The sequence below is a fragment of the Anoplopoma fimbria genome, chromosome 7, assembly GCF_027596085.1.
Source record: "Anoplopoma fimbria isolate UVic2021 breed Golden Eagle Sablefish chromosome 7, Afim_UVic_2022, whole genome shotgun sequence".
In the NCBI taxonomy this organism is placed as follows: domain Eukaryota; kingdom Metazoa; phylum Chordata; class Actinopteri; order Perciformes; family Anoplopomatidae; genus Anoplopoma; species Anoplopoma fimbria.
In genome coordinates, this window is record NC_072455.1 from 12558768 (window position 1) to 12584109 (window position 25342).

Here is a 25342-nt window from a genome sequence, read left to right on the forward strand (position 1 = left end):
AGTTGACTCACCATTTCCAGGCTCACACTCCTCCAAATCTTCGTCATCGCTTGGACACTCAGCTGATGCTACCAAGAGGTCATCTGCATTCTGGGAGAACAGACACAGAAAGCAGAGAAGAGTCAGGACACATCCAACACAGAACATCTAACAGGGTTAGGAGTGATATCTACTTAAACATAAGCCAATGCAACCTGTAGAGGCAAACTTAAAAAAAGCTGTCCGTCTTTGGTTACAACATGGTCATTTCTGTAGCAGGTTCTTGGTCATAGAATATTTGCTGAAAATATAGGCGCTTGATGAGTAGTAGTATTAATTAGGGCTGTGCATTGGCTGGAGTCTGGCGAAACGACACGTATCATCCAGGATCCAAATTCAATATACTGCAATATTTTGTGATTTCTTCAATCTAATTTTATTTAGTATAAAGTATACCACCATATGCATACAATCTAACTAAAAAGAAATTAACTTTTTATGTATATCAGAACAGTGGGCTCTACAATTGCATTTATCAGAGTCCCTTCTAACATCCAACATCATACTTTTAATGCAATCTGAGCCACTGTAACCCACCAATATTTGCATGTAAACTATTAATTAAAATCAAAAGTGTTTTTCAGAATCGATACAGTATCACAAAAACGTATGTAATATTATGTATCAACATTTTCTTAAACCCCTGTTACTTATGTAAGCAGAGCTGTGAAGTCAAAGGGAAACAAACTCTTTCAGACCAAACACCAACCAATCAAAGAGGTGTATTTTTTCTAAAACAGGGATCTGTCGTTCTTGGCCCAGTTCGTCCACCCTACTGCATGACTCACACTGCTGCATGTCTAAAAAAAACAAGACCCCCCTTCTCCTTTGATTCAAGAGCCATACTTCGTTTTCTCTCAGTAAATAATGAATAAATGGCCTTGGCACAATCATTTATTAGTTACATTGTATCATTACATCCAAACAACCCACAACATCAGCTCTTAGTGTAGTTTATTGAATAGAAAATTCTCACCAGGCACACTAACACGGTTCACTGATAAATGCTGCAGAAGAGCGAAAGAAAGTAGCTCCAAACTCCAGTTTGACCTGGTCACGACTTTTCTCATCAGTTTCCAAGTTGAATCCACGAGGAGTCAACTTAAAAAAACGCCCCGCATCCAGAGGAATCGGAGAGAGATCACAAACACCTGGGATTGCTCTCGGCTTAAGAAAGCAGCAGCGAGAGCGTAGCTTGTGATCTTAGTTTTATAACACCCTGAAACCAAATTTGGGTCAGAGCGAGACAAGTGATGAATCCGACTGTTATCAATCCACAGTATCAAGGGGTGAAGGGGGGAGAAAATAAAAATCAGGCCCCACACACACACATCAAAAGGTAGATCCTTTATTCTAAGCATCAAAGCACATTATTCGACTATGATCAAAGCTGCAGCGCGGCGGGTAGCTCAGAGCTTTTGGAGAAATAGAAATTTGGGTTTCCGCTCACTTGCTTTCCGCCACCCTGGCCTGTCTCCGCTGTGTCTTGGCGGGTGCTGGGGAAATTCATTAGAGCTCCATAGTTCCTGTTGGCATTGCCTATCGCTGTATTTATAATGCTATTACTATGTTTGCTCTAGCACAAAATTACACCACAGGCTCCATAGGATGGATTATTAACTACCCAAACGGCCGCATACATATATGTGTGTGTGTGTGTGTGTGTGTGTGTGTGTGTGTGTGTGTGTGTGTGTGTGTGTGTGTGTGTGTGTGTGTGTCTTCCTCATGCGACTATGTGACTGTGACTAATGTAACTGGTGCAGGGTCTAGAGGTTAATTTCAAAATTTACTCCACAGCAGGTCTGTGATTGCCGGTTTAAAGCAGTAAACTACTGTTAAAATGCTGCTCTGAACTGTAACTGCAAATTAAAATTCATTTCTCATCTTCAAAGACATTCCTGAGTGGACCCCCAAGTTATTCTACACTAGCTTCTAAGATTTACTTATATGGTTTCACATCTTGGCAATAGAAGATGATACAAACTCAAATAACTATCAGTGAATTATTTATTTCCTGCCTGTAATATACTGTGAGTTTGAAGCCCTTTTTCTTTAATTTCTTATAGTCATATTCCTTTTATGATTGAAACATTGTTTCTATATAAAACCTTCAAACTGAAAATGAAAACTACCTTTCAATATTAGGTGGTTCAGTACTAAATAAGTAAAGTAAATAACAGTAATACGGAAGACTGACTTAGTTACACAAAACATACCTGCAGCCAGACTGCACCGAGCTCCTGAGAAGACACATCAACAGGGACTATGTAAAGAAGCACCTAAATAAAGGCTTGTGTTTGCGTTAAAGCTGCCACATGTGGGATTTAATATTTGAAATCTAAATTGCTTCCAGACCTCTGAATCACTGTCCATCTCACCGATTTTCTTTCAAGGATTTAAATTAGACTTGTGTTTTTCTCACCGATGTATATCTCTTCAACTGAAAAACAATAGAGCTTTGAGGGACAGATTATAGTATATGGAATTCATCCTCCTTTGCAATAATAAGTGACAAAACAATGCTCATAAAAATGGCTCTTTCTCTGCTGACCAGCTGTGACAGACTGACATGAAGATTACTAACATGAACACTACGTTGGTGTACTTGGGAACAAAAATATTGCCATAGTTTATGAATTCATCCAAAATTAACAAAGAATTCATTTTTTGTTTAAACAGCTTTCTCAATGGCGTAATGTTTAATTTCGGACAACCGTTGCAGTGCACGTAACTGAATTTTAAGCTTGGTGATTGGATGTTTTTTGCCAAAATGCACCTTGGGAGCTGAGCTACCTTCTACCTTGAAGTTTTATAAAGTTCTGCATATAGGAGGTTTGATTAAATGTGTAAATACCTACGAATTTGAACATAAAATCAGTTAAAATTTAACCAGGTCTGAAACTTACATTGCACATTGTAAAACAAACTGTGGCATTAAAGATATTTTCATTTAACTCTTATTTTTAATATCAACTTCAGTGGAAAATTACCATTTACAATGCTGTGTTTAAGTGTAGCTCAACCCTTTGTTTATTTACTATAAAAGAAGAACAAAAGTGAGTATCTATCTCTCTGTTTTAGTTGAGTTTGAGTTGCATAAGACAGTTTTTGTACTGAAACTCTGACAGGCAAGTGAGTAAAAAAAAAAAAAAAAAAAAAAAAAAAAATTCTAAATGGTTTTCTCTCCTGTGTTTATGATTTAAGGACAGGTGATAAATGTGTTTCATCTGTGAAACAGGTGAGGAAATTTGTATTTTTTTTGTTCACCCGTGAAAACACTTGCTCCTCCTTGTCTGTTCAGCTACAATACACATCACCACTCATGCTTAATATCCATTTTTCTTCCATTATCTTAAACCGCTGTCTCTGCCATGAATATAAAGACAAACGACAACACTTACTGTGCACCACAGGCTTTTCCCACGACAGACATATCAGGCGGGGAGTGTTTGGAAGAGCAAATATCAAAGATTTCATACACTGTCTGCTGCCTAACAGCTGTTGCAAATCAACGTAATTGTCAACGTTCCATGACTTTTTGCTTAATTTTACTTGAATGCCACTGTGTAGTTTTAGAAGAACAGTTATCCTTTTCCCTTTCATTTTTGCTCTTTGTCGAGGGGGAGCAGATGAAATTGCCAGGCCTTCAACACCGCCTCGCAAATCAGAACAAATTCCTGAATAAAGATGATTCAGTCACACTGAATGATAAGGATTGTTTTAACCAACAATATGCCCCAATGACGTTTTTATGTTTCTGTGCGCACAGCAAAACATCTTTGATCATTAAAGCATGTGGAGTGTCTCATTGGTAATTTCTACGCATTCTCAGGCACATACCTTTAATGCCATTTTGGGCCATTGTGACAATTACATTATGTTCTGCTAGGAACATAATAATACAGAAGAAGATGTTACAATATGTGTACACTACCTGGAAAATAGATTATTGGTAATAAAAAGCACTCTAAAAGGTGGGACTCTGCTTTTTTATGACCCAACATAAACATCAGTCAGCGAACGCAGCACACATTAAGGCTTGTAACAACAGCGAAGCAGACAACACTCAAGAGTCCTTTGCTACACTAAAATGGTTCAAGATAGTTTATCAAACAAGGCTGTCTACGGCTGCCAATTTCACATCACAGACCACTGCTACAAAAGCTTGTTATATGCTGAACACGGAAGAATATTTCCGCCAAGATGTCTGGAGGCCAGAGATAGGATATTGAACTGAGTGGATGGCTGCATGTGACATCTTAGAGTCAGGTTCCATTGATCTCATGTTTAGAGAGAAGATGCAGAAACACTAAACCACAGACCATTCATCTAAATAAGTCATGCCAACTGGGCGTGTTGGAGACAGCGTCGTCTGTAAAGCAGCTTTGACCGACCTTCGAGTCCAAAAAATATAACTTGCTTGTAATTACATGGCAGCCTCAGCCACGACTGAAAGAACGTGCTGGGTGAACATTTGAGAGCGGGACCAACTTCATGGCTTTTTGTCAGCCGCTATCAGAGAGCACTGCTTTGATGAGGCTTCGCTAACTGACCTTTTTCTATACAAGAAGAAAATAACAAATAAGCAGGATTTAATGCAAAACCAACATTCCAATTTTCTTAGAGCTTGGTGTTTGCAACACAAAGTGGCATGAATTGCGCACTCGTGCCATCACCTTGACTTCACTCTAATTGGCACTGCTGCTTTAATTCAAAATGAGTCCAATAGGACTTTTAAAGGACGGATTCTGCTTATGTTTGAGATGATGATAAAGGGACAAAGCGTGAGCTGGTCTAAATATATTCTGAATCTGCTGAGCGCAGATGTCAGGGACAAGCGTGAGTGGCTTGCTGACTGATCTCAGATAAGCTTCTGTGGACATGAATAGCACTAATGACAACAACTGAGTGAAGGAAATGTGCTGGTAACTGGCACCATGCCTTTGTGTCATCAAAGTTTGTTGAACAGTTGAAGTTTAAAGGATGAAATGGCTGGCTTTTTTTATGTAGTTACAGTACAGATTTATGCAACAATATAGAAATAGCTGACATAATGTACATATTGCGTGGACGTGGAGGAAAAGCTTGCATCTCTTCCATTAATCTTATTTGCATAACTTACTTTAAAATGCTGTACAGCAAGGTCTTTTTTCACCCGGCACAGCTTGTAGATAATGATACTGGTCGTGAACTAGATCATACTCCCCCTTTTATTGTACCACATTGAGCCTGTTATTACTGTAGGTCTTTTTTATGAGAGTATTGGGTCTGGATGACCTGCTTCTTCCATCCTCCAGTATGTGGGCAACAGCACTTCCCTACTGTTTGCTAATTGTTACTTACCATGATGGTGATGGCTACCTTTAGCGCATGGGGATAATCATAGAGTCATAAATATAAGATTATGCCACCATAAGTTGTTGTGCTGTTGCTGCTGCAGGATTTCCTTTTCATAACGTTCCTCACCATCCTCTTGCCTTTGTTGATCTGCCTGGATGTGCTGTAATTTCCAGCAGCCCACCAAGTTTAGTCAGCCATATCTTCTTAGAGCAAGTCAAAATTGCAGTGTTGATTGGTCTAATAGGGCTCGCCACACAAAGCTGTTATGTGACGCCCTCTCAGGCGGAGGGCTGTTTGAACATCTGAATGTAGCTAAAAAGAAGCCAACACAAAACACTGCGCTGAAGACCTGACTGCTTGACCTTGCAGTTGAACAAGGATTTATTTTGAAATGTGCAAAACCTTTGGAGAGAACTGAGATTCAGGCTGAACTTTAGAAAGTCAATTGAAAAGTAACTGCACCAAAATATCTCCCCGACTCAGTGACTCAAATAAGGGCCTTCTGTCAGCTATGGTTGCTCACCTGTGTGACACTGTCCCTCATGGTGGGCGAGCGCTGTTTGCGGGTGGTGGTCGTGGCCATGGTGGTGGTTGTCTCCATGATTGTGGTGGACATATCAGCCAGCGGGGTGGTGGAGGTGGTGTCTGTAGTGAGCACCGAGGGCACGTCACCCACCAGCCGCAGGTTGCCCTGGGTCTGGACGTTGGGGTCGCCCTCGGCCGCCAGTTTGAGCACCTGCAGGCCGTTGTAGTACAGGCCTGAGATCTGGCCCTGAAAGTGGCGACCCTTCTCTCCACCGCCACCAATTTTGATGAACGCCTGGCTGTTGAAGATGGTCAACTGACGACCTGATACGTGAGAGAAAAGGAAGACGAAGAAATGATGAAGAAGAGAGAAGAATTGGGTGTAAGGGAAGAAGAGAAACCATGGGAAGAGGGGAAAGAAAAAGAGAGAAAGGGCAAAGAATACTAATCAGTCATGGTCACTGGGTTAGCTCTCACATGGAACACAGAGTAACACACAGGCACAGACACGGAGAGACAGGGGAGATAGAGGGACTGTTTCAATCACATGGGATTTCCTGGGCAACACTTTAGGGAGAATGGACCCTGGTTTGCTGGCGGTGCAGTCATTATGGGGCTGGGCACGTGCCACTTTCTCAGAAAAGGCAGCCTGAATCTGGCAGTCAAATAAATTGCAGGGGCAGTTGCGGCTTGACCCTGAAACTGGAGGTTCACAGCGAAATGCATCTAATTTGCCCCGAGATGGAATATATTAGAACAATGCTGGGTCTGTGTCATTGACCTCCAATGCACCTGAGCCGCACAATGATAAAGTACCTCTGCCAGCAGAAAAAAAACTGTTGCCCGCTCTGCCATCCAAAGGATGAAAATAAGATCCTCATAGGAAGGAAATGTTTAATTCAGCAGGGGCTCTCCCTCTCTGTGCTCATTACATTCATCTGGATGGATAGATGGATGAAGGGAGGATTGGGCCGACCATTTACCCAGGGTCCACTACTAATGTGTTACCAGGACTTGTGGTGACCGGGTGGAGTGCATGGGGGGGGGATGTCTAACAGGTACAGTTTTTCTGCCTGAATTTCTCCAGCTGATAGTTTTATTTATACTTTTTCCTTCCCATATTTGCATCCCAACCCTCCAGGGACATATCACCACCCCACTTGGACTGATGTAAACTGTGACCCCTATTATGGGTCATGTGGATATGAGGGAAGATGGAGAGTGGTAGGTAGGGGATTGTGGTATAGTGTTGAAAGGATGTGGGTTAAAAGCAGAAATGATGAGGTAATTACTTAAAGGGGAAGCAAAAGAGCTTTTATTGATAAATCAATCGGTGTACGGAAAGAGGGAGTGTGATAGTTTATGAAAGGGATACTACACTAATGTATGCATCTGAGAAAAAAATATAGACTTTTTAGTGAAGGCGTGGTCCGGACCTCTGAAATTAGAGACCCCTCTGGCAGCCTGGGCTCTTAAAAATATGATCCCATACAACAAAACGGCATTGTCAATTACATTTCCAGGGAACATATGTTCTCCCTGATTATTTTTGATTTGACGTTTGACAAAATATGTTTATTCAAAGAGTGTTGGGAAGAGGTAAGGGTGGATCAATCTTTCAAATATGAGACTTTCACCCAGGAGACTGCTGTTCGTGTCTTATGTAAAACGCAAACATTTAATTTAAACCAAATCATTTTATTTTTCTCAGCTTGAGCAAGTAGTTTTTTTTGCCTGAAGCCAAACGTGATAGATAATGTTTCTAAACAGCAAAAGTGCCATGAGCAGTTAAGACACTATAGCATGAAACTTTTTTTTTCTGGTCTGAAATGTTACGATTCAACGTATTCGTGATTTACAGACACACCATTTAATTCTAGTCTGATGGATATGTGTTTGTGTTTAAGCAGATTTATTGCTTTTTACCCAGGAATGAAAGACTACAGCTGCTCCTGAGCAGGCATGTCAGCCCATTTGCACCTCATGCACATGTCTTTTCCTGAAACTGGCTTCTTTGTTTGTAATTTTGTTCAAAGGAATGAATCCTTTGAAAATCTTTTGAATGTTCTTTATTGTTGCTCTCTGTGCGATTGCAAGCCAGCGAGGACAACCTTCTACTCATCAATATGAAGACACCAGGGACAGGCCTGGGTCCCATTTGTTTTCAATTAAGAGATCTGAAAGGGTACTTCATCACTGTAATTATGATTTACTATCAATCTATATGGGAGCCCTCGTTCTGACATATGTGTAACACCCAGGTGGGTGAGACTATCAGACAAATAATGTCTATTAATGCATCTGTGTGTGTGGTCGTAACACCACGTTTATTTTATGTGTATCTGTTAGTTTTGCTGGAGAGATGCATCTATTCCACTGAGATGGGCCATTACATGTGTCATCCCATTATCAGATCATTAGGCCCGTCAGGGGCCCGCTGCCGTAACCTAACTTCATAATGATGAGCCCTAATGTCTGGCATATGCACCGTTGACGTAATGGCTGAGTCTCACTCTATTATCTCATCACTAAGCATGTTTGGTGTGGGAGTGGTAATGAAAATAGAAGGAATGGGAGCGGATTGGTGGGACAGATTGTCAAATTGTGGACATCAGCGAGGAGAAAACAGGAGAATAACCATGCTTGTGTGCATACACAGAGAACCTTGAAACATCACACTTCGAAATACACATTAACAGTTTCAGTCCACCATACGGTTCCCCCCTGTATCACTCTTCCAGTGTCCTTGACCAGAGGACACATACACACACACCCACAGCCCAGAGGGTGTCTCATTTCAAGCAGCCCCACACAGCCCCCACTCTCCAGTAGAGGGTCATGGAACACTTCATCATCCATAATCCTGAATGATATCAGCCTTCTAGGTTCAGCAAAACCCTCGTGTTTCTTCCCTGTGTGTGAGAAGCAACTCCTGGTCAGAAGATGATCTGTTCAGACGGGACAGTGTACTCCCGAGGAGTTATTGGTGTCACAGTTACACTTGGAGTCAGCGACTCAGGCATAAGTAAGCCATATTGTCAAGCGGCTTATGATTATGATGCAGAGCAGTGGGGGTTAGTTTACCTCCGTAAGTCGGTGCACATGCAAGTGTCCAAGAATCCTTTGGGTGACCTATATAATTCTGTGTTGCAACTTCGGCATGTGATGATGTGACAAAGTGCAGGAAGACGAGCCTCGAGCGCAGGAGACAGCCATTTGTACGTTCATCCCATTTGAGACAGAGCGAAAAGGTGCCCTCTAGGCTAGATGAAGGGAAATCAGCGCCTGTTTTTGGATGCTGTCTGGTCGGGACGAGACTCTAACAGGGCCTGATGAAGTTATTGTTCCAGGGTCTGCCGGGTCAAATCAAAAGTGACATGTGGTTTTAGAGCCAATTTGGGTGGCGCGCAGGAGCGGGTTGGGATGGAGGGGTGGGGGAGGGGTTGGAGAAAAGAAGCCTCTGCATGACAAGCAATCACAGCGCTTAATATCACAGAGCTGGATGTGGCGCTGCAGCAGAGGAGAGGGTGTGCGCGAGTATATAACAACTTATGAAAAACGTCAGTGAAATGACCTTTAGGTTTGTGATAGTTGGCCTTTCCAAGCAGTGTGTATTCGCCCAGCTTTTAGTTACATATGCCTTTCGCTTTGTGTGTTTCGACAGCTCACTGTGTGTGTGTGTGTGTGTGTGTGTGTGTGTGTGTGTGTGTGTGTGTGTGTGTGTGTGTGTGTAGTAGACAGCACAGCACACATGGTCTGCATATTGATGTGTGTCCATTGGACCAGTTTGGCGGGATTGGGTGGCTGCTGCCTCATGTCTCTCCCCAGGGCTCCTAAGGTGACAGGCAAAAAATGGGCAGAGGCTTTGGATGGGGCGTCCAAAAGATATATAGGTCTTTGTGTATAAGACAGATGAGGACGAATACTACAATGTAACAATTGCAAGGCATGACTTAACAGCCATGCTAGCTGCTCTGAGAGGCTATACCTGAAAATGATAACCAGCTGATGATTAGCAGTTAATATGTGTTCTATGTTCAAATTTAAATTTTGACCTGATTATGGCGCTTAATGGAAAGTCAGTGGATGATCAAAGTCCTCACAATTCCTCCTGGGGAATTTCCTGTCCTTAAAAAATTATATTGCTATCAATATTATAGTTCTAGAGGTATTTTGGTCTGGACCTAAATGGTAGACTGACCGATATTGCCATCCATAGAGCTACGCCACTAGCATGGCGAAAAAGACAGCTTACCCTTTAAAGCTATGAACTGTTAGTACCAGAGGCTCCGACTAAAAATAATATATCCAGTTTAATAATCAGTTTTAACACTGATAGAGCCAGGAAAAAGTCTGCACACTAATTTGTCTGCTTCTGCTGTTTTTTCTGCAAACGACTGTGTTCACCTCCCGTAACTAGTGATGACGCCTCATCAGCAAACACAAACGGAGAGCTGGGATCAGAGTCGGGTTTTAGTCTCTCTTTCCTGAATGCAACCATGTCACTAAGAGACAGAGAGAGCTGCAGGGGGTGAACATATACTGTAACTATTCTGTAACTGTTATGACTCCAGACAGCTAATGTAGTCAGCTGTCAGCCTCCTAACTCTAAGCCCCTATTTCATTTAAATCCGTGTAGTCTCCTCTCATAAAATCCATAAGGGAAAAAAACAAACCGTAGTAAAAAATAGCTCTGAAGGGATATGCATAGAAATGTGCTGGAGACCGAGAGCAGAGCAAAATAAAGAAGTGGAGGGGCAGCCTGAGGAGGACTGAGCAGTCAAACATGAATTGTACTTTAAGGCATGTGAATCCTCCTCGACTAGAAATCATGCTTCAGAGTTGCTGCAGCTTGGTAAATCTTTGCTCCTGTCCCAAAGCCGGGAAAACATAGTATACTGTCTAGGAGCTGTACACTAACTGCTGCTTAAATAGGGCATCTGGGTAAAAGAAGGTGGGCATGATCATCCGCGATCACGAACGCCTTCGGTTGGATCACCCAGGGGGTTTAGTGGCTGATAGCCTAGGAGGCGTTACAGCTGGAGTGAGAAGCACTCTAATAAACAGTAAATCATCACTATTAGAGAAACTGATATGCAACGTGTAATTTACTTTTTCTTGTTACTGGCCATAGGGCAACTCCTGAGTTATCGAATGCCTGAGAGAGAGACGCTAAAGAAAGAAGTGGTTGGACAGAGAACTAGAGAATGGGGACATGAGAGATGACAGGAGCAAGGGAGGATGACAGACGAGTAGGACAGAGAAAGAGCGAGCCTGCATGAGAATGGAATGTCAAAGAGACGGAGCGAGGGCATGGAGGGAGGGGCGGAGGGAGCGGATGACGGGCTTGATAAAAAAGAACAAAAGGAATGATGCAGTTGAAGACTATGGCTGAGGAAGAGAGGGACATACAGTAATACATGGGAGTAAGATAGTAAGAAAGAAGTAGGAAAAGGAATAGTGAGTTAGTGAGAACAATAGCAAAAGAAAGCACAATGAGGTAGAGGGATATGGAATGACTGGCGAGTCATCTCCAGCTCCCCTACTCTCTTTTTCCAGTGCAGCTATGGTTGACCGTGTGGTTGTGTACCAGAGGTCATAGTTTCCTCTATCCTTGTTGTTTGACCAGAACAGATTCTCATGGATTAAGGGAGGATAGGGTCGATCATTTAACTAGGGTCCAATACTAATGCGTTACCAGGACTCGTGGTGAAGGGGTGGTCCAATAGGTGTAGTTTTCTGCCTGTATTGTCTTCAAGAGATGGTTTTATCCATACTTATTCTTCCCTGTATTTGCATCCCTCCTCTCTATGGGGACTTCCCACCATGCCACTTGAAATGTCCCAAAATTAGTTTAAAGTTGTAATAAACAAGGTGTCTTTTTCTCCTTTTTTGATTGTCTGGTTTTACTGATGTTTGTCTTTCGCTTTTAATACAGCTTTCAGTGAAAGCCATCACTTCCTGTTTTCTAATGATGGACCACACAGTCAAAAGGTTTCATCAGGTTGGTACAGGTTGCATCATTTTTGTCTAATGTCAGTTACAAATACTATACTTCTTCAGCCCAAATTAAACTGGAGAGTAAGCAGGTATAGCAACTTTCCGGTTTCGATGCACCAACCTGCCCAACTTTATTTCTGTACATAGAGAGAAGTGGCTGTTCTCAGATGAGTTGTGGCGGGTAATTACTAGCTGAGACGAGTCAAGCTCGGGGAGTGGGCTGGGCTTGGGCCACGCTCTGCATGCTAATGCACAGATTGCTTGACAGAGGTTGTGGAATAATGGCTGTATATGTCTGCTACAACCTCCAGAATGTAGGTGGGGAGTACGGGAGGGGGCGGTGGCGCTTAGCCCCTCCCCTGGCTGGGGTATGGAGGATGATCTAAGCGTACCCATCCTCGGTGGAGGGGATATGAAAAAGACTGCAGCTGGAGAGAGCGGCATCTCTCTCCCTCCGCCGTCATCATTACGCCTCTCTCATCCTCCCTCTACTCCTGTTATCTCACAGAGAGGAGGGATTCCATATGGTTGTAAGGAGCTTGTATCTGAAATGTTTTCTCTTAGCTGAGTCGCAGGGTGGGAGGGATGGCCCACAATTCACCTCAGTCAATACAACGCTTTGTGATGTGCAGAGCCGAAAGTTGGACTGTTTGCACGCACAGTCTTTATGGGTTTGTGCTCACAAATCCTTCATGCGCCTGCAGAATTTCTAGTATCCCTATCAACAAACAAGAACTCCCTCTATTTCCGTTTTCTTCTCTACTTAAAAAAAAAGAAGCAGGAGGGAGAAAAACCGGAGCACAATGGGGGTGGGATGCTGACAAAGTCGATTATGAAGTGTTCCCAAGTTATCTCCTCGGCACAAGCCTCTCTTTGGTAATTAAGAGCGTTTTGCTTTTTTATCCTCAGAAGTTGGGCTGGTTTGAGTAGAATACTATATTAATTGTGTTTGACAATGAAGATGAGGGGCCAAATGTGGCATGAAGTTAGATTGAAAGCCTTGTGAGGCAGCAAGGAGCCCTGAGGTCCTTGAAGGCAGCAATGGGCGGTGAGATTGTGGCGGTGACTCTACAAGGCTCTGGAGACAGCAGACCGGAATTAATCAGATGTGGCTCTATCTCTGATGCTATATCTGTACATAGATCTTAAGGAGGTGATACTGTCGAGGAAGAGACAAAGAGAGAGATGGCACGGCGGTTAGCTTGGGAGGATCTTCTTTCTTTTTATTCACTCCTACTGTGACTGTACTGTTTTTAGGCCATTTCATGGTGGGGGACCATGAAATAACAGCAAAGTGTCACTTCTGTCAGAGCCGCTTCTCTCGCAGCCGCTTTTCCACTCATGAGCAAGCATGTTAAAATTCATACAATTTCCGCCAACTTCCCTCAAATATGGCCATGACAGTGCACGGAGATCAAATGAGAACAAGATAGTAACTCAGTGGGGTACAAAGCTCACCATGGGGCTGCTGAAAGACAGACTCAGAAGGATTTACGCTCTGTTGACTGCAGCCTGATGTGAGAGAATCTCTGAAATGAAGCTGGGATCATCATGAATAGTTGATCTGGACCAACGCCCGGCCTGGAGATGTTGATTTGGGCTCTGGCCCCACACCAAGTGGGAGGACTTGATTGCCTTTGATTAGTGAATGGGGGGAGCTCACACCAGACTATGAAACCCTGAACATTAAACATGGTTCTCCAGCTTTGCTCTAGCTTTTAGGCCACAGAGACCCAGTGTTGTAGTATTCCTCCCAGCACTCATGTAGCTCCACTCAGAGCTTGATCGTCATGTTGTTTGGGAGCTCCGGAGGGATAGACTCCTCAACAGAAGAAGATATAAAGCTCCAATTCTTCGAGGGGCTTTATTCGCTTCCTTGCTCATCTGCTAAAGGGAACAGCTAAAGGGAGTTGATTCTTGCTGGTTATTTGTAATCTTTGTTTTCTTGTGCAGCTCCCCGATTAGATCAGGAAGCAGCAACACAATATTTTGCCTCTAGAGAAATGCTCGTCAGGTTTTGGAGACGAATGGCGTTAACGGTGGAGTAAAAAAAACCAGAAGGAGGAACGAAGCAGAGGGAGGGGCAAGAGGAGAGCAGAAAATCCGGAATGACAGATCCATCACAAGCCGGGATAAAGACGCAGAGAAAAGAGGATGCATCTCAGTAACTTTTGGCAAGGATAGAGCTGTTGAAAACTTTTGGCACCCTGACTTTTCCCCTCCATTGGGTCCCTGTAATGGCTGCCGTTTTGGATTTAGTCAGCGGGCAGAGTCGGCCAGAGATGCCCGCTCTGATCTGCCTCACACGCGGCAGCTGAGATGGGAGAATGGGCCTCGGAATGAGATGCAGTGACACAGCACGGCGCCACAGCTCAGCACTCCTCTAGGACACTGCTGGCTCCATTGACTTCCATTACATCCCAGTGTGACTAAAACACCGATTTGTGAGAGCCATTGTGAGCGATTAGTGCTCTTATTTTGTTCTGAGAGACATGGAGTTTTTCTATGCTTGGTGAATTTCACAGAATTGATGAAACATTTAAGGCACTTGGAGAGGAGACCCGTGGGGCTGATTGTTTTGTGCACCCTGGTCAAGACCCTTTGAGGCATACATATCACCACATGTTGGAGACCAAAACCCCGTGTTGGTAACACAGCCTGGACTGTTACTGGACATCTTTAACAAGATGAATGGTGCAGGCTGTTTACCACATGGCAGTCTGTTCCTCTCATTCAAACATTCATACACCCTTCACCCTGCATAGCAAATGACATATAGCACATAACACTCAAAACACATTCCTTAGTGGTGAAAACAATAAATGTTAAAGGGACCTCAATTTCAAACACATTTCGCTGCAATGATCCAGAGAAGATGCAACATTTTTTGAATTTGGCGTTCAGTTAATTGCTTTGTTTTAACCCTCTGAGTTTTGCATCATGTTGAAGTGGATACAAGGGGAGCAAGATGCCAGCTGGAGATTTGTTTCTTTTAGTAGCAGTTAGAACTTAGTTAGCTTTTTTTTATTTTGTTTTTTTGTCCCAAGCGATCGCCGCGACCTGTCCAAGTTCTTCCAAATACTGACATCCAGGTCCAATTGCGTTCAAATGTTAAACATCATTTATAACAAGGTTATAACTGAGGGCTCTCTGAATTTGTCACCAGCAGGGCGAAGCTGGAAAGTGGCTCGAATGGTTTCCAATTTGCAGCGGAGGGTGGGGAGTTTTGAGAGAAGCCCTCAGCGGTTAGTGTAGGTGGAGTTTGATTTGCTGTTAGGTGGTTAGATTCTGCTTAGAAGATTCTCAGCTTTATGTTCTAGCCGCTTCCTCATCAAAGCAACAGCTTTAACCCTTTGAGCTCGGAAATGTCCCCTAATCCCCCTCGATATTCTAGACTAACTAAATTTCAAAACCACTTTGCCTCTTCAGTCCATGACGTGTGTGTGACATTTCTTTAACGAATCCAATCAAATTCACAAATAAGCAACATTTTATCTGAAAGCGCTCCCTGATCAAAGCCCTCACTTGAGGCTTGATGGGGATTATTTGTTTATTTCCTCTTCCTACTTTGTCAATGCTCTCATCTAAATGATTGGATGCAGACTCATTTAAAACTATAGAAGAAAGAGCATAATGCATTCCGTTTCAAGATCGTTCTCTTCAGACTTTCATGGCATGCACAAATCATCAAGTATATAAGCCATTTTTTATTGATCCAATTTTTCATCCAACTTTAATCTCCCAAGTCTTTTTGATTCTTATTTGTGTCCTAACTACCCTATGCAGAAGTGCCCCCCACCCCCTCCCCGTGGTACCGGAGGAGAGCAGAGAGTCAGTTTATAGGAGCTGGAGATGAATGCACGGATTGTTTTGTTTCCATGAAATAAATATGCAAGTGCATCATTTATCTTGTTTGTCTGTCGCATGAATACTTCAGTTTGCTCTCTGAGACATACTCTATAATCTGAATTCCTCCCAGCGTGTGTTATCCTTCACAATACTGTTACAAAGGAACCCCCTACAGCTAATTGTCTTATATTTGAAGCTCTAAATTCCTGATAATCTCAATACATCTCTCGTACAAAAGAAAAATGCAAACGTTAGTCTCAGAGCTTTGGATATTCTAATAATCTACATCGAAACCATCCATTTATATAGTTCCTCATCCTATACAAACTATTTTATTCTGCTAAATGTGCTCTTGTTTGAAACTACCAGACAAGAACAGAAGTGCATGAGAAATAAATGTCTGCAATGCTTTTATTGCAATGCAGAAACTATTTTAAGACTCGGCCACATTCAGCTGTCTTTCTGATTTATTTTACTCCTCTCTCTTTTTCTCTTTTTTTGGAATCAACCACCTTCAGCAGCACAAACACACGGCACAGGACAAAGACAAAGAGGTTGGGACATTCGGCACTCAAAGGGTTAAAGAGTAATCACTTTGGTGGCGCCACACTGGACACTTGCTATGCGTGACGCTGGGGCGGTAAATGTGCGCCCCGCGTGCAGCAAATGAAGGTAGACTGAAAACTGAACATACACAACAGTCCCTTTAACTTTTAGTGACTTTCATGAGGGATTCTTTTTTTTTTTTTTTTTTTTTTTTTTTCTTCTTGGAAATCCAATGATCATTTTTCTTTTCATGAATGACTAAATATAGTCAATGCAAATTCACATTCAGCCAACAAAAGACACAGGAAAGAAGCAAACGGAATCAATAGGCTATTTACATGTAGTTAGGTTATTAGGGGGTTATGTCGGGTTATTTGGGGGTTAATTCTCTGAAGAGATGCAGCCCCAGTTTAAGGTGCTTTGGATATGGTCCCCTGGATATTTGCATACCAATGCAAGAGAATGGCGTTAATAGTTAAAACTATATACTTTTATATTGTTTTTGCCAATTATTACACAGGAAACTGGGCAAGCTAGGCTGTACAATTTAGGCAAATGTCTGATTTTCAAATCAGTTCTCCCATACCAATTGAGATAAGAAAGAATTGAATGGAATGGGTTATGATGTATCAGCCGATTACTGTTAGGCATGTTAAATCTGCGGTGGATTAAAGGGGACCTACAGTTCTAATAGAGACCCAAATCACAATCACCCCTGTTGCGTGGCACTGCACCTCCTCCAGAGTGGTGGTTAACGGAAGGTTAGGCGGTTAGATCATTAGTGGAGTTAAAGGGATTTTATTACCTTTGTCGAGTAGCCACTCGTCAACTACCCGACCAAGTCGGTATGGGATTCTTTGTCTAGCAATAGCCAGGCGCTCATTATCAAAGTTCCCTTTAAGAAATTTGGAGAAGACAAATTAAGAGAGGTTACAAAGAAATCTGGAAGTTGAAAGGTTAGAGGTTAGAAGGGCAACATGGCAAATGTTTAGCAGGTTATGTACTTTAACTCAGCTTTAGTTAGGACAGGAAGAACTTGAGGATGTGTTTTGGGGCTGGTTTGTTTGGTTAGACAAGTTAACAGCATTCTAGTTACCTTGAGTTTAAGTGCTTATTTTTTAAACAGATTTATGAATTATTTAGACATAGTGTAACTGCATTCGTAGAAACTTATGATAGCTATCCGCAAAGTGAATACAATTTAGAAATGCATTAGTAGTAATGAAGTAAGTTAAGCTAGAATCACAGACAGAACCAGCAATCATTGAACAACAGAATTATTACACTTTAAAGGAATAAAGCAGAAAAAAGACATTTCAATGTCAGCAATAAAGCATTGTTATTTCACATGAGATAAGCACACAGTATTAAAACAGATTTCATGGTTGTTTCAAGGAAGACATATTTTGGTTCCCACTGCACACAAAGAGTTTGTTAGAAAACCATCATCTCCCAAGTCCAACAACAGGATGGCATTTTTCCCATGGAGCATCACTTCCCATTGGATCTGACGGCTCTACTCCAACTGAAGCAAAAAGGACTTAGTGAATCTGTCACCACTGTTTTTCTCTTCTTTCCCCCCCCCATACGCATTAATTGAGCACTTCTCAGTGGCACTTGGCAATTAGCATCACTTCATCAGCGTGTCAAAGAAGTTTCATCAGCGCTGCACAAACTTATTATCCCTCACTTCACTTCAATCAACCTCTGGGTCATGCTGTGTGCATCTCCAGCACTGTCAATAGAACCGGAGCTGGAATTAGGTGAGATGGTGGCTGATGAAGGCCCTGGCTGGGGGTTTGACGAAGCCTAATGTGGTGGCAATGTCAGAGGCTTAATTAGGATTCATTGTCTACGTCGAACGGCAATCTTGGCAGATTATAGGTTATGCTAGCACAGTGATTCCCCAAACATGGGGTCAAGGAATCCCCAGGCGTCCTTAAGGAGGGACAATGTTATGGGGGGGTTCCCAAAAAATTATAAGTATGCTATTATCATTATGATTTACTGGAAATTATCCAATTTACAACATTCATGAGTGAGAAACTATATAAAAAATGTGTCACTAGCCACATGCTAGGTGGACTGAAGAAAACACTCAATTACTCCAAAAGGTGCATAAAAAATACCAATGTATTCAAAATATTCAGAGGTAAAATGAAATGCCTGCATTATTAAATTAAGTAATACCCGCTGTCCTACAAGCCATCTGTGCAGTCCTCTTAAGACTCCAGATAAACACCAACATGAAAAGGCGGACAGTGCTCCGGGAGGTACGATGTAAAAAAATTAGGAGGATTTTGTTGCCTTTTTAAATTTCCAACACATGACTTTTGTTAACATTTTGTAGACCATTTGAGCTTTGACTTTGTCAACCCAAACCGGACCAGTTGGAAAAGTGAAACGAGGTATATCCTCACATTTGTTTGCTTCAGGAACTGGACCTTTAGCAGCCTACAGTATGTCAAAGTCTACTCAATGATCCCCCACTTCCTCTAGCACCACAGAACTCAGAAAAATCAAGCTCCAAGTAACCTCTATTTCCTCCTGGCTCTGTTAACATGAGCCCCTGTAAGCCAAACGGAACCACAGTGTGGTGAAATGGATTCTGTGAAGAACTGTAGTTGTGATTTACCCCCTAAATAGACACTGAACAAAATCTGTTGTTGTCCACAACACAATCTGAGCAATTTAGGGACTGAATGTGAGTCTGACATGGAATGTCGGACAGTCATTGGCTTATGAAATTGTCTGCAAGGAGACCGGTTAAAGACTGAAGCAGAGTTTGGGACCAAACAGTAAACAGGCGAGCTCTGAAGTCTATCCTGCATCCTAACCAGTGGGCTTTGATTCCGCTCCCCCCACTGCTCTGTGCTGCTGCAGTGATCTAAAATAGACCACCTCTCAGTTCTGCAGTACCTAGTTCCACTCCCCAGGGGTCTCTCTACCCACGAATGCCTGCGCAATACTGGCTCACACAGGGCATGTGTGCGTGTGCTGCGTATGAACAGTTTGTGCATTGCAAAGAAGGCCACTGGGAAAACGATAATGAGAACTGAACGGATAAAGGAGGAGTGGAATGAATGACGGCTGGCAGATGGATGGAGAAGCAAGCAGGATGAACATGTTGCAGCAGGCTGTTCCAACGTACCAGATGACTTAATGACATTTGTATGTTGCACCTGTAGCTCCCTGTGTTCATGCCTTCATTCATGTAGGTGAGATGTTTTCATCCATCTAGGTGAATAAATTGACTCTCCACATCCGTGTGCTGTTAGTGAGTGGGTAGAATATATTAGGAATAGGTCAGATAGGTACATGTATTTGGTGGAAAAACCTATCATGTAACGTCACACAAGAGAGAAATTACGAGGGTACAAGTCACTAGATGCTTTCAACTATCTAATCTGTGGTCCTGCACGGAATTTCAAACACCATGATAGAAGTCAGAGTTTTGACTTTATTGAGTTTTAAAATGGGCACTACAAACACAAGCATTTCAACCAAATCGTTCGTGGTTACTTGTAGTAACAGCAGCTATTGAAAACACAAACAAAACATGTAGGTATCCTTGAAAAAGCTATTTAAAAACTGTTTATTATCTCCGTCAACCCTTCATGTAAGTTATAACGAACAACCACAGACGCATTTGGCTTAAAATCCCCAGTTAAAACGGTCACTCGTTAAACCAAAACACCTGTTGATGGAATATCTGTTCTGAGAACCGAACATGCATCAATCAGACATTTTGATTGCTGGTAGCAGTTCTAATTCACTGTTAAAAGCTCGTCAGGGTTGCTGGGGAAAAACGCCAATTCCTTTGCCAACATGCGCATGCATATTTCTGATGACGCTGGCTGTAAAAGGGTCTATAATAATAATAATAATCAATCAACACTACGGCAGAGACAACTTTTTGAATACATTTTGCAGCCCTTTCTAGTGACTTGAAGCCATCCGCAGTGGCAGCAAACTGTTCTGAGAACTGCACAGCGGCTTGTTCGTGTGACCAATTACATGCCTGTGTTCATGCTGCACTTAAGATTAGCTAGGTACCACTCTGCCTTCTGGAGAGGAACGGCAGTGCAGCAATTACAGGGCACCGCACGCACACACAACCCCACTTTACAGATGACATGGGCACTCTGCAGCATCACTGAAGTAGGGTTGGGGGGGTTGTTTGTGAGAGGGGTGAGGTTGTTGAGAAAAGGCGATCCAAATAATAACAGAGTGAAATGAAAACAGTGGGAGGCAGCGGTGAATCAATCCAGTGTGTGCATGTTCTTCTCCTACTGCAACATCTGCCATCTCGTCCACTAAACCACCTCCCTCTTCCAACTTTCTTGTCTGAGTCACACTGAGGCTGCCACTTTCAGTAATCCAATGAGGGGGGGCCATTTTATCAACCATGTAATAGTTGATGATGGGGATCAGATGGAGAGATGTAGTTCTCCCTCTAGTGGCAGCCGTTGGGAATTTACGCCTCCAATGTTCCTCCTCTGTGCCTCCATTATGGAAGGTTTCCTTCCTTTTCTATTTTCCTTAATTCTCGTTTCACTCACTTGCTTCTTCGATTCTCCTTCCCTTTTTCTCAAACAATCATTCATCCACACTTCCTGTTACTTAGCCTCCTTCCATGCCCCATTCTCTCCTTGAACCTTCACTACCTCCCTCTTGTCTCCTTATTCCCTCCTTTTCCATTATTCCTTATCCAGCTTTTTCTCCTTCCTTCCTCAATAATCATCTCTTTTTATTCATCCACTCCCCTCAAATTTCTTCCATCCATCTTGGTCCTCTATTCCTTATTTCTTCCTCATCCAAAGTCTCTTCCTTACTTCCTCCTCCCTCCGACTTTAATCTGTTTTGTTTTGTTCACCTTCACTCCATTTTATCCCCCATATCCCTCTTCATCGCTTGGTAACAGAGTGAGTATTATTACTAGCAGATTAAATGTGGTAGGTTGCGACACAGGCACTAGCATCCATTACTACACAACCACACACACAGAGTCTGACTTAGTGTATTATGGGGGAAGTTATAAAAGAGAAGTGTGTGTCTACAGTATGTGTGAGTGACAACAGCCTCATCAACGACCAAAAAATGGCAGCGGAATAAACAAACAATGGTTTTGTGTATCTGCTCGAAACAAAACGATGGACAAGAGGAAGGAAAGCGTGGAAACCATGGAGAGTAGGATGTGATGTGATGAATGAAAAGTGTGTGGAGCCGCGGGACAATAATCCCACAAAGTTCTGTTGGGCAGGTTTTTTGTGTCATCCACACTGTCGGAGAATCTAAATTCCTACGTGTCCTTCTTGTTTGTTTGCATGTGTTTGCGCTCGCATCCTTGGAGAAATAAGTCATTCTGAGTGAACCAGTGAAACTTTTCACTTCTCCCCCGCCTCCCCCACCGGCTGGAGCCTGCTCTGCATGAGAATGGGGGGATAGATTAAACAGCTGGGGCCTTGTCTTTCCCCCTCACCGCCATTATCGCACTCGCTCGGCTCCCAAGGCTATAAAGACAGAGAAACAATACTATCGGACCTGGCGCTCAAGGAAATCTGATATACGAGAGAAAGAAATATTAACTAGCATATTGAACAGAGGTTCTAAACTTTTGAAGCATATATTCTTAAATAGCCAACCATCGCAAATGGACATCAGTAGATACAGTTTGGTTAATATTATCTTAAAGTTATGATAAAATGAAGGTGCATTTTTAACCCTTTAAGACCAGATCCCAATTTAATAAAATATGAAACAATAATTACAAAAACTTAATTTCTTCATATTCTTACATCAAAATACTATCATCTTGTCTTCCCGTGAAACAATGTATGACGAGTGCTTAACTAAGCTAGTAACCAATTTCAACCAATACCACGAAACATTTAACCCTGCCCACTTTTAGCAGGCCAATCAAATGCAAAGTATTTGATTGGCCTGCTAAAAGTGGGCAGGGTTAAATGTTTCGTCTTGAAACTGCACACAGCTCAAATATGCAGTACACTGCAGATAATCACAGTACAGATAATAAAGATGCTCTGACTTCAGTTTCACTGAGACTGAAGGCGCATTCCACATATTTATTTTACATGTCACAGTTAAATTACTAGCCAAGGGGAGAGATTCTCAACAGCTGTATACAGTTTTCTGTTAGTGTCTAATTAAAGATACTATTGGTTGCTTTATGGAAAATACAGGATTCTAGATAGTTTATTGACTATGAGGTGCATGCAAACATGTCTCATTCACAATAACCTGAGAAACTTGTCTCAGTCCTGGATTGTGATGCATACAGTAATATGGGATAATCCAATAATACAGGAATCATCCCTTTTACTGTTAGCTGACATGTTATGTGCTCATGTGCAGCAGTCACAAGCCATTTATTTGGTGAAAACAAGGTTTAACTCTAAACATTCCAGCGTTGTATTTGTCTAAGGCTTGGTGGTTCAGACCACAGAAGGAGACATAAGTGTTTTGTTCATGATACAGCTGTAACTCTCCTATTCATCAGGCATGCTGTATATTTGATGGACATATGGGTAAACAGATTGTGTATTCTAATTAGAAATGCCTATAAATTGTTTATCTTAAATCAAATGTGAACCAAGGTATGAGCCAAAACATCAGAGGCTGGTCCGTACTTATCCACACCAGTCATGTATGTATAGCCAGCCAACACACCTGTGGCTCTGGACAGCCCGGGGCTCAGAACATCCCCCCCGAAACACTGGTGGTATCGCCACTCTGGGAGCCAGAAACCTATCTGTCCTCATCCCCATGTTCTGAGCCTGGAGCATGGGCCGGATTAAGAACCACGATGGGACCCGTCCTGGGAAGGTATCACAGCTGCTGCGGTAGGGGACAGGGCAAGGGCATGCTGACTGACTGGCACTTCATGGAGACACAAAGCGAAGGTGGAGGATGGCTGAGAGACCTGCGCGGCGTGCTCAGAGCGGAGAGCGCCATGTGTCCGTGTCTGTCTGGGAGGGCTGGATTCTAGCGTGCTGATAATCCAGCATATTTATCGCACACCGTTACGTCTTGCTCTCTGTCTCGGTACATATGTGTGCGTCTGTGTTAGTAAGAGCGAGCCTGTGTGTGGAGACTCTACAAGGAGCCAACTGTATATCATGTAGCTCTGCAGGCAGCCAGATGCCCTTGTACAGGACACCCACATCGGAAATCCATCCACAAGAATGGAGATTACACCGGAGATGATTGGCCACCAGACATCCCGCTCTCCCCCCCTCTCACAGAAACCTCTCTCTGTCCAGCTAGCCTCATTCTGTTTTTCATTAGGTAACTTTAGACGGATTGCTCTCATATCCACTGGACTATTCACTGTAGCCCTGTGCTAGCTTCTCAATGCATCCCTGCAGAAATATCCATCCTATCAAACATTTTCGACTGTTATTTAGTCTTAAAAGTCTTATTTTTAAGTGCCATAGACGTAGATATTTCGACCTAGTTTCTATGGTGTCAGTAATGTAACAAAATTAGGAGATCGCTGAACCAAAATTAAGGAAAATAATAAGTGGTTTTAGAGAATTCGAAAAAAGATTAATTATCTTAAGCCGTTTTCTCTTATGGATTTTCGTCGTAGCTGCCCTTCCACACATGTAGTGCGTAGCAGGAGATTTTCAGACATGTTCTAACCTACTCCAATACTCCAGACTCCTATACCAATATGTTTGGTTATAAACAACCGAGTCTCTTGCCGTTCATCGTATTTGTCTTCTGGACTTCCGGTTTCTCACCTTCTGCGTGAAAGAAACATCATCAACGTGCCGTGAATTCTCCAGACGATGACCAGCTCTATTGACTGATCGGACATTAAACAGACTGGAGATGTAAAGTAAAGTCTGTTAATTTCAGGCCTGCGTGATTTGGACATTTGCGTTCTCACATACATCTCCTCCGGATAATGAGTTTCAGGGTTGCAGTGCATGTGTGTATGGGGCTTTGGTGCACAGTTAGATTAGTCTTAAACAAGTATGTAGGACTTAATGGCATCTAGAGGCGAGGTTGCAGATTGACACCAACTGAAAACCCCTCTGCAAACCCCTTAATTTTAGAGTGTGTCTGAAAATTACATTGGCCTTCGGGCCAGTGTTTGGTTTGTCCGTTCTGGGCTACTGTAGAAACATGGTGGTGAAACGTGGTGGTCTTCGTAAAGATGACTTGCTCCCTATGTAGATCTGAAGGGCTAACGAAAACCCCATTCTTCTCAAGAGTACATGAAAAATCTTGGTTTGGAGTGCATTTTTATCTTTGAGACAAAGATTGCAGGCACGTTGAGTTTCTTCATGTGAAACGTCAGGAAAAGGAAGCAGTTTACCTACCCACCACCCTCCTTTGTTCAATGTAAATACATCACCCACCGCTCATGTCACCGCATATTTGGAACAAACGATATCTCACTGTCTTAACTGCTTGATCATCTTTCATCTGTGCAGCAGATATCAATCCAATGCGCTCGTTTCCATTTCTTCCCGCTTCGACAGGATCCTCGCCACCTTTCATCTCAGCCACGGTGGATTTGAGCGAGGGTGGCTGCCGGAGTGAGCCAGGGAAAGCCCCCGCTCATGTGGAAATCAAAGCTGTCACTTCTCTAATTACATAAAGCAATCTTTTCCCTCTCCTGCTCTGCACTACTTAGCTGTGTCTACTCTCGCTCTCCTCATCAGTACTTTCTTCACTATTTCTCTGTTCCTCCTCTCTCTCCATCATCCCATAGCCACAGGCCAATAATTGGAGATACCTTCCAACTGTGCAAGATCCAATCAGAAGGAGTCGCAGAGCACCAGAGGCCCAATAAGAACCCGCAGAACGGGGGGGGGACTCAGTGACTCAGTTGGCTGACCTCAATTAACTCTCTCACTTTTTTCTGCTGTACTTTACAGAATTTAATGATCAGCGATATCAAAATCCAAACTATGACAGATGTCAGTTACGTATTTTATAGGATCAAAGGCCTAAAAGCACTTGCATTTCCCTCAGGGGAGTTATTAGACTGCAATGTGAAAAAACTTTA

The 25342-nt window shown here is 42.7% G+C and overlaps 1 protein-coding gene across 1 annotated transcript in view; it reads right to left on the minus strand.

Moving 5' to 3' along the window:
* Nucleotides 1-25342, minus strand: part of nrxn2b (neurexin 2b) — a 570846-nt gene that overhangs the window by 13127 nt on the left and 532377 nt on the right. Inside the window, 3 exon segments of the mRNA XM_054600957.1 lie at nucleotides 12-90; nucleotides 5903-6228; nucleotides 17105-17194. Coding sequence (XP_054456932.1) covers nucleotides 12-90; nucleotides 5903-6228; nucleotides 17105-17194 — 495 coding nt within the window.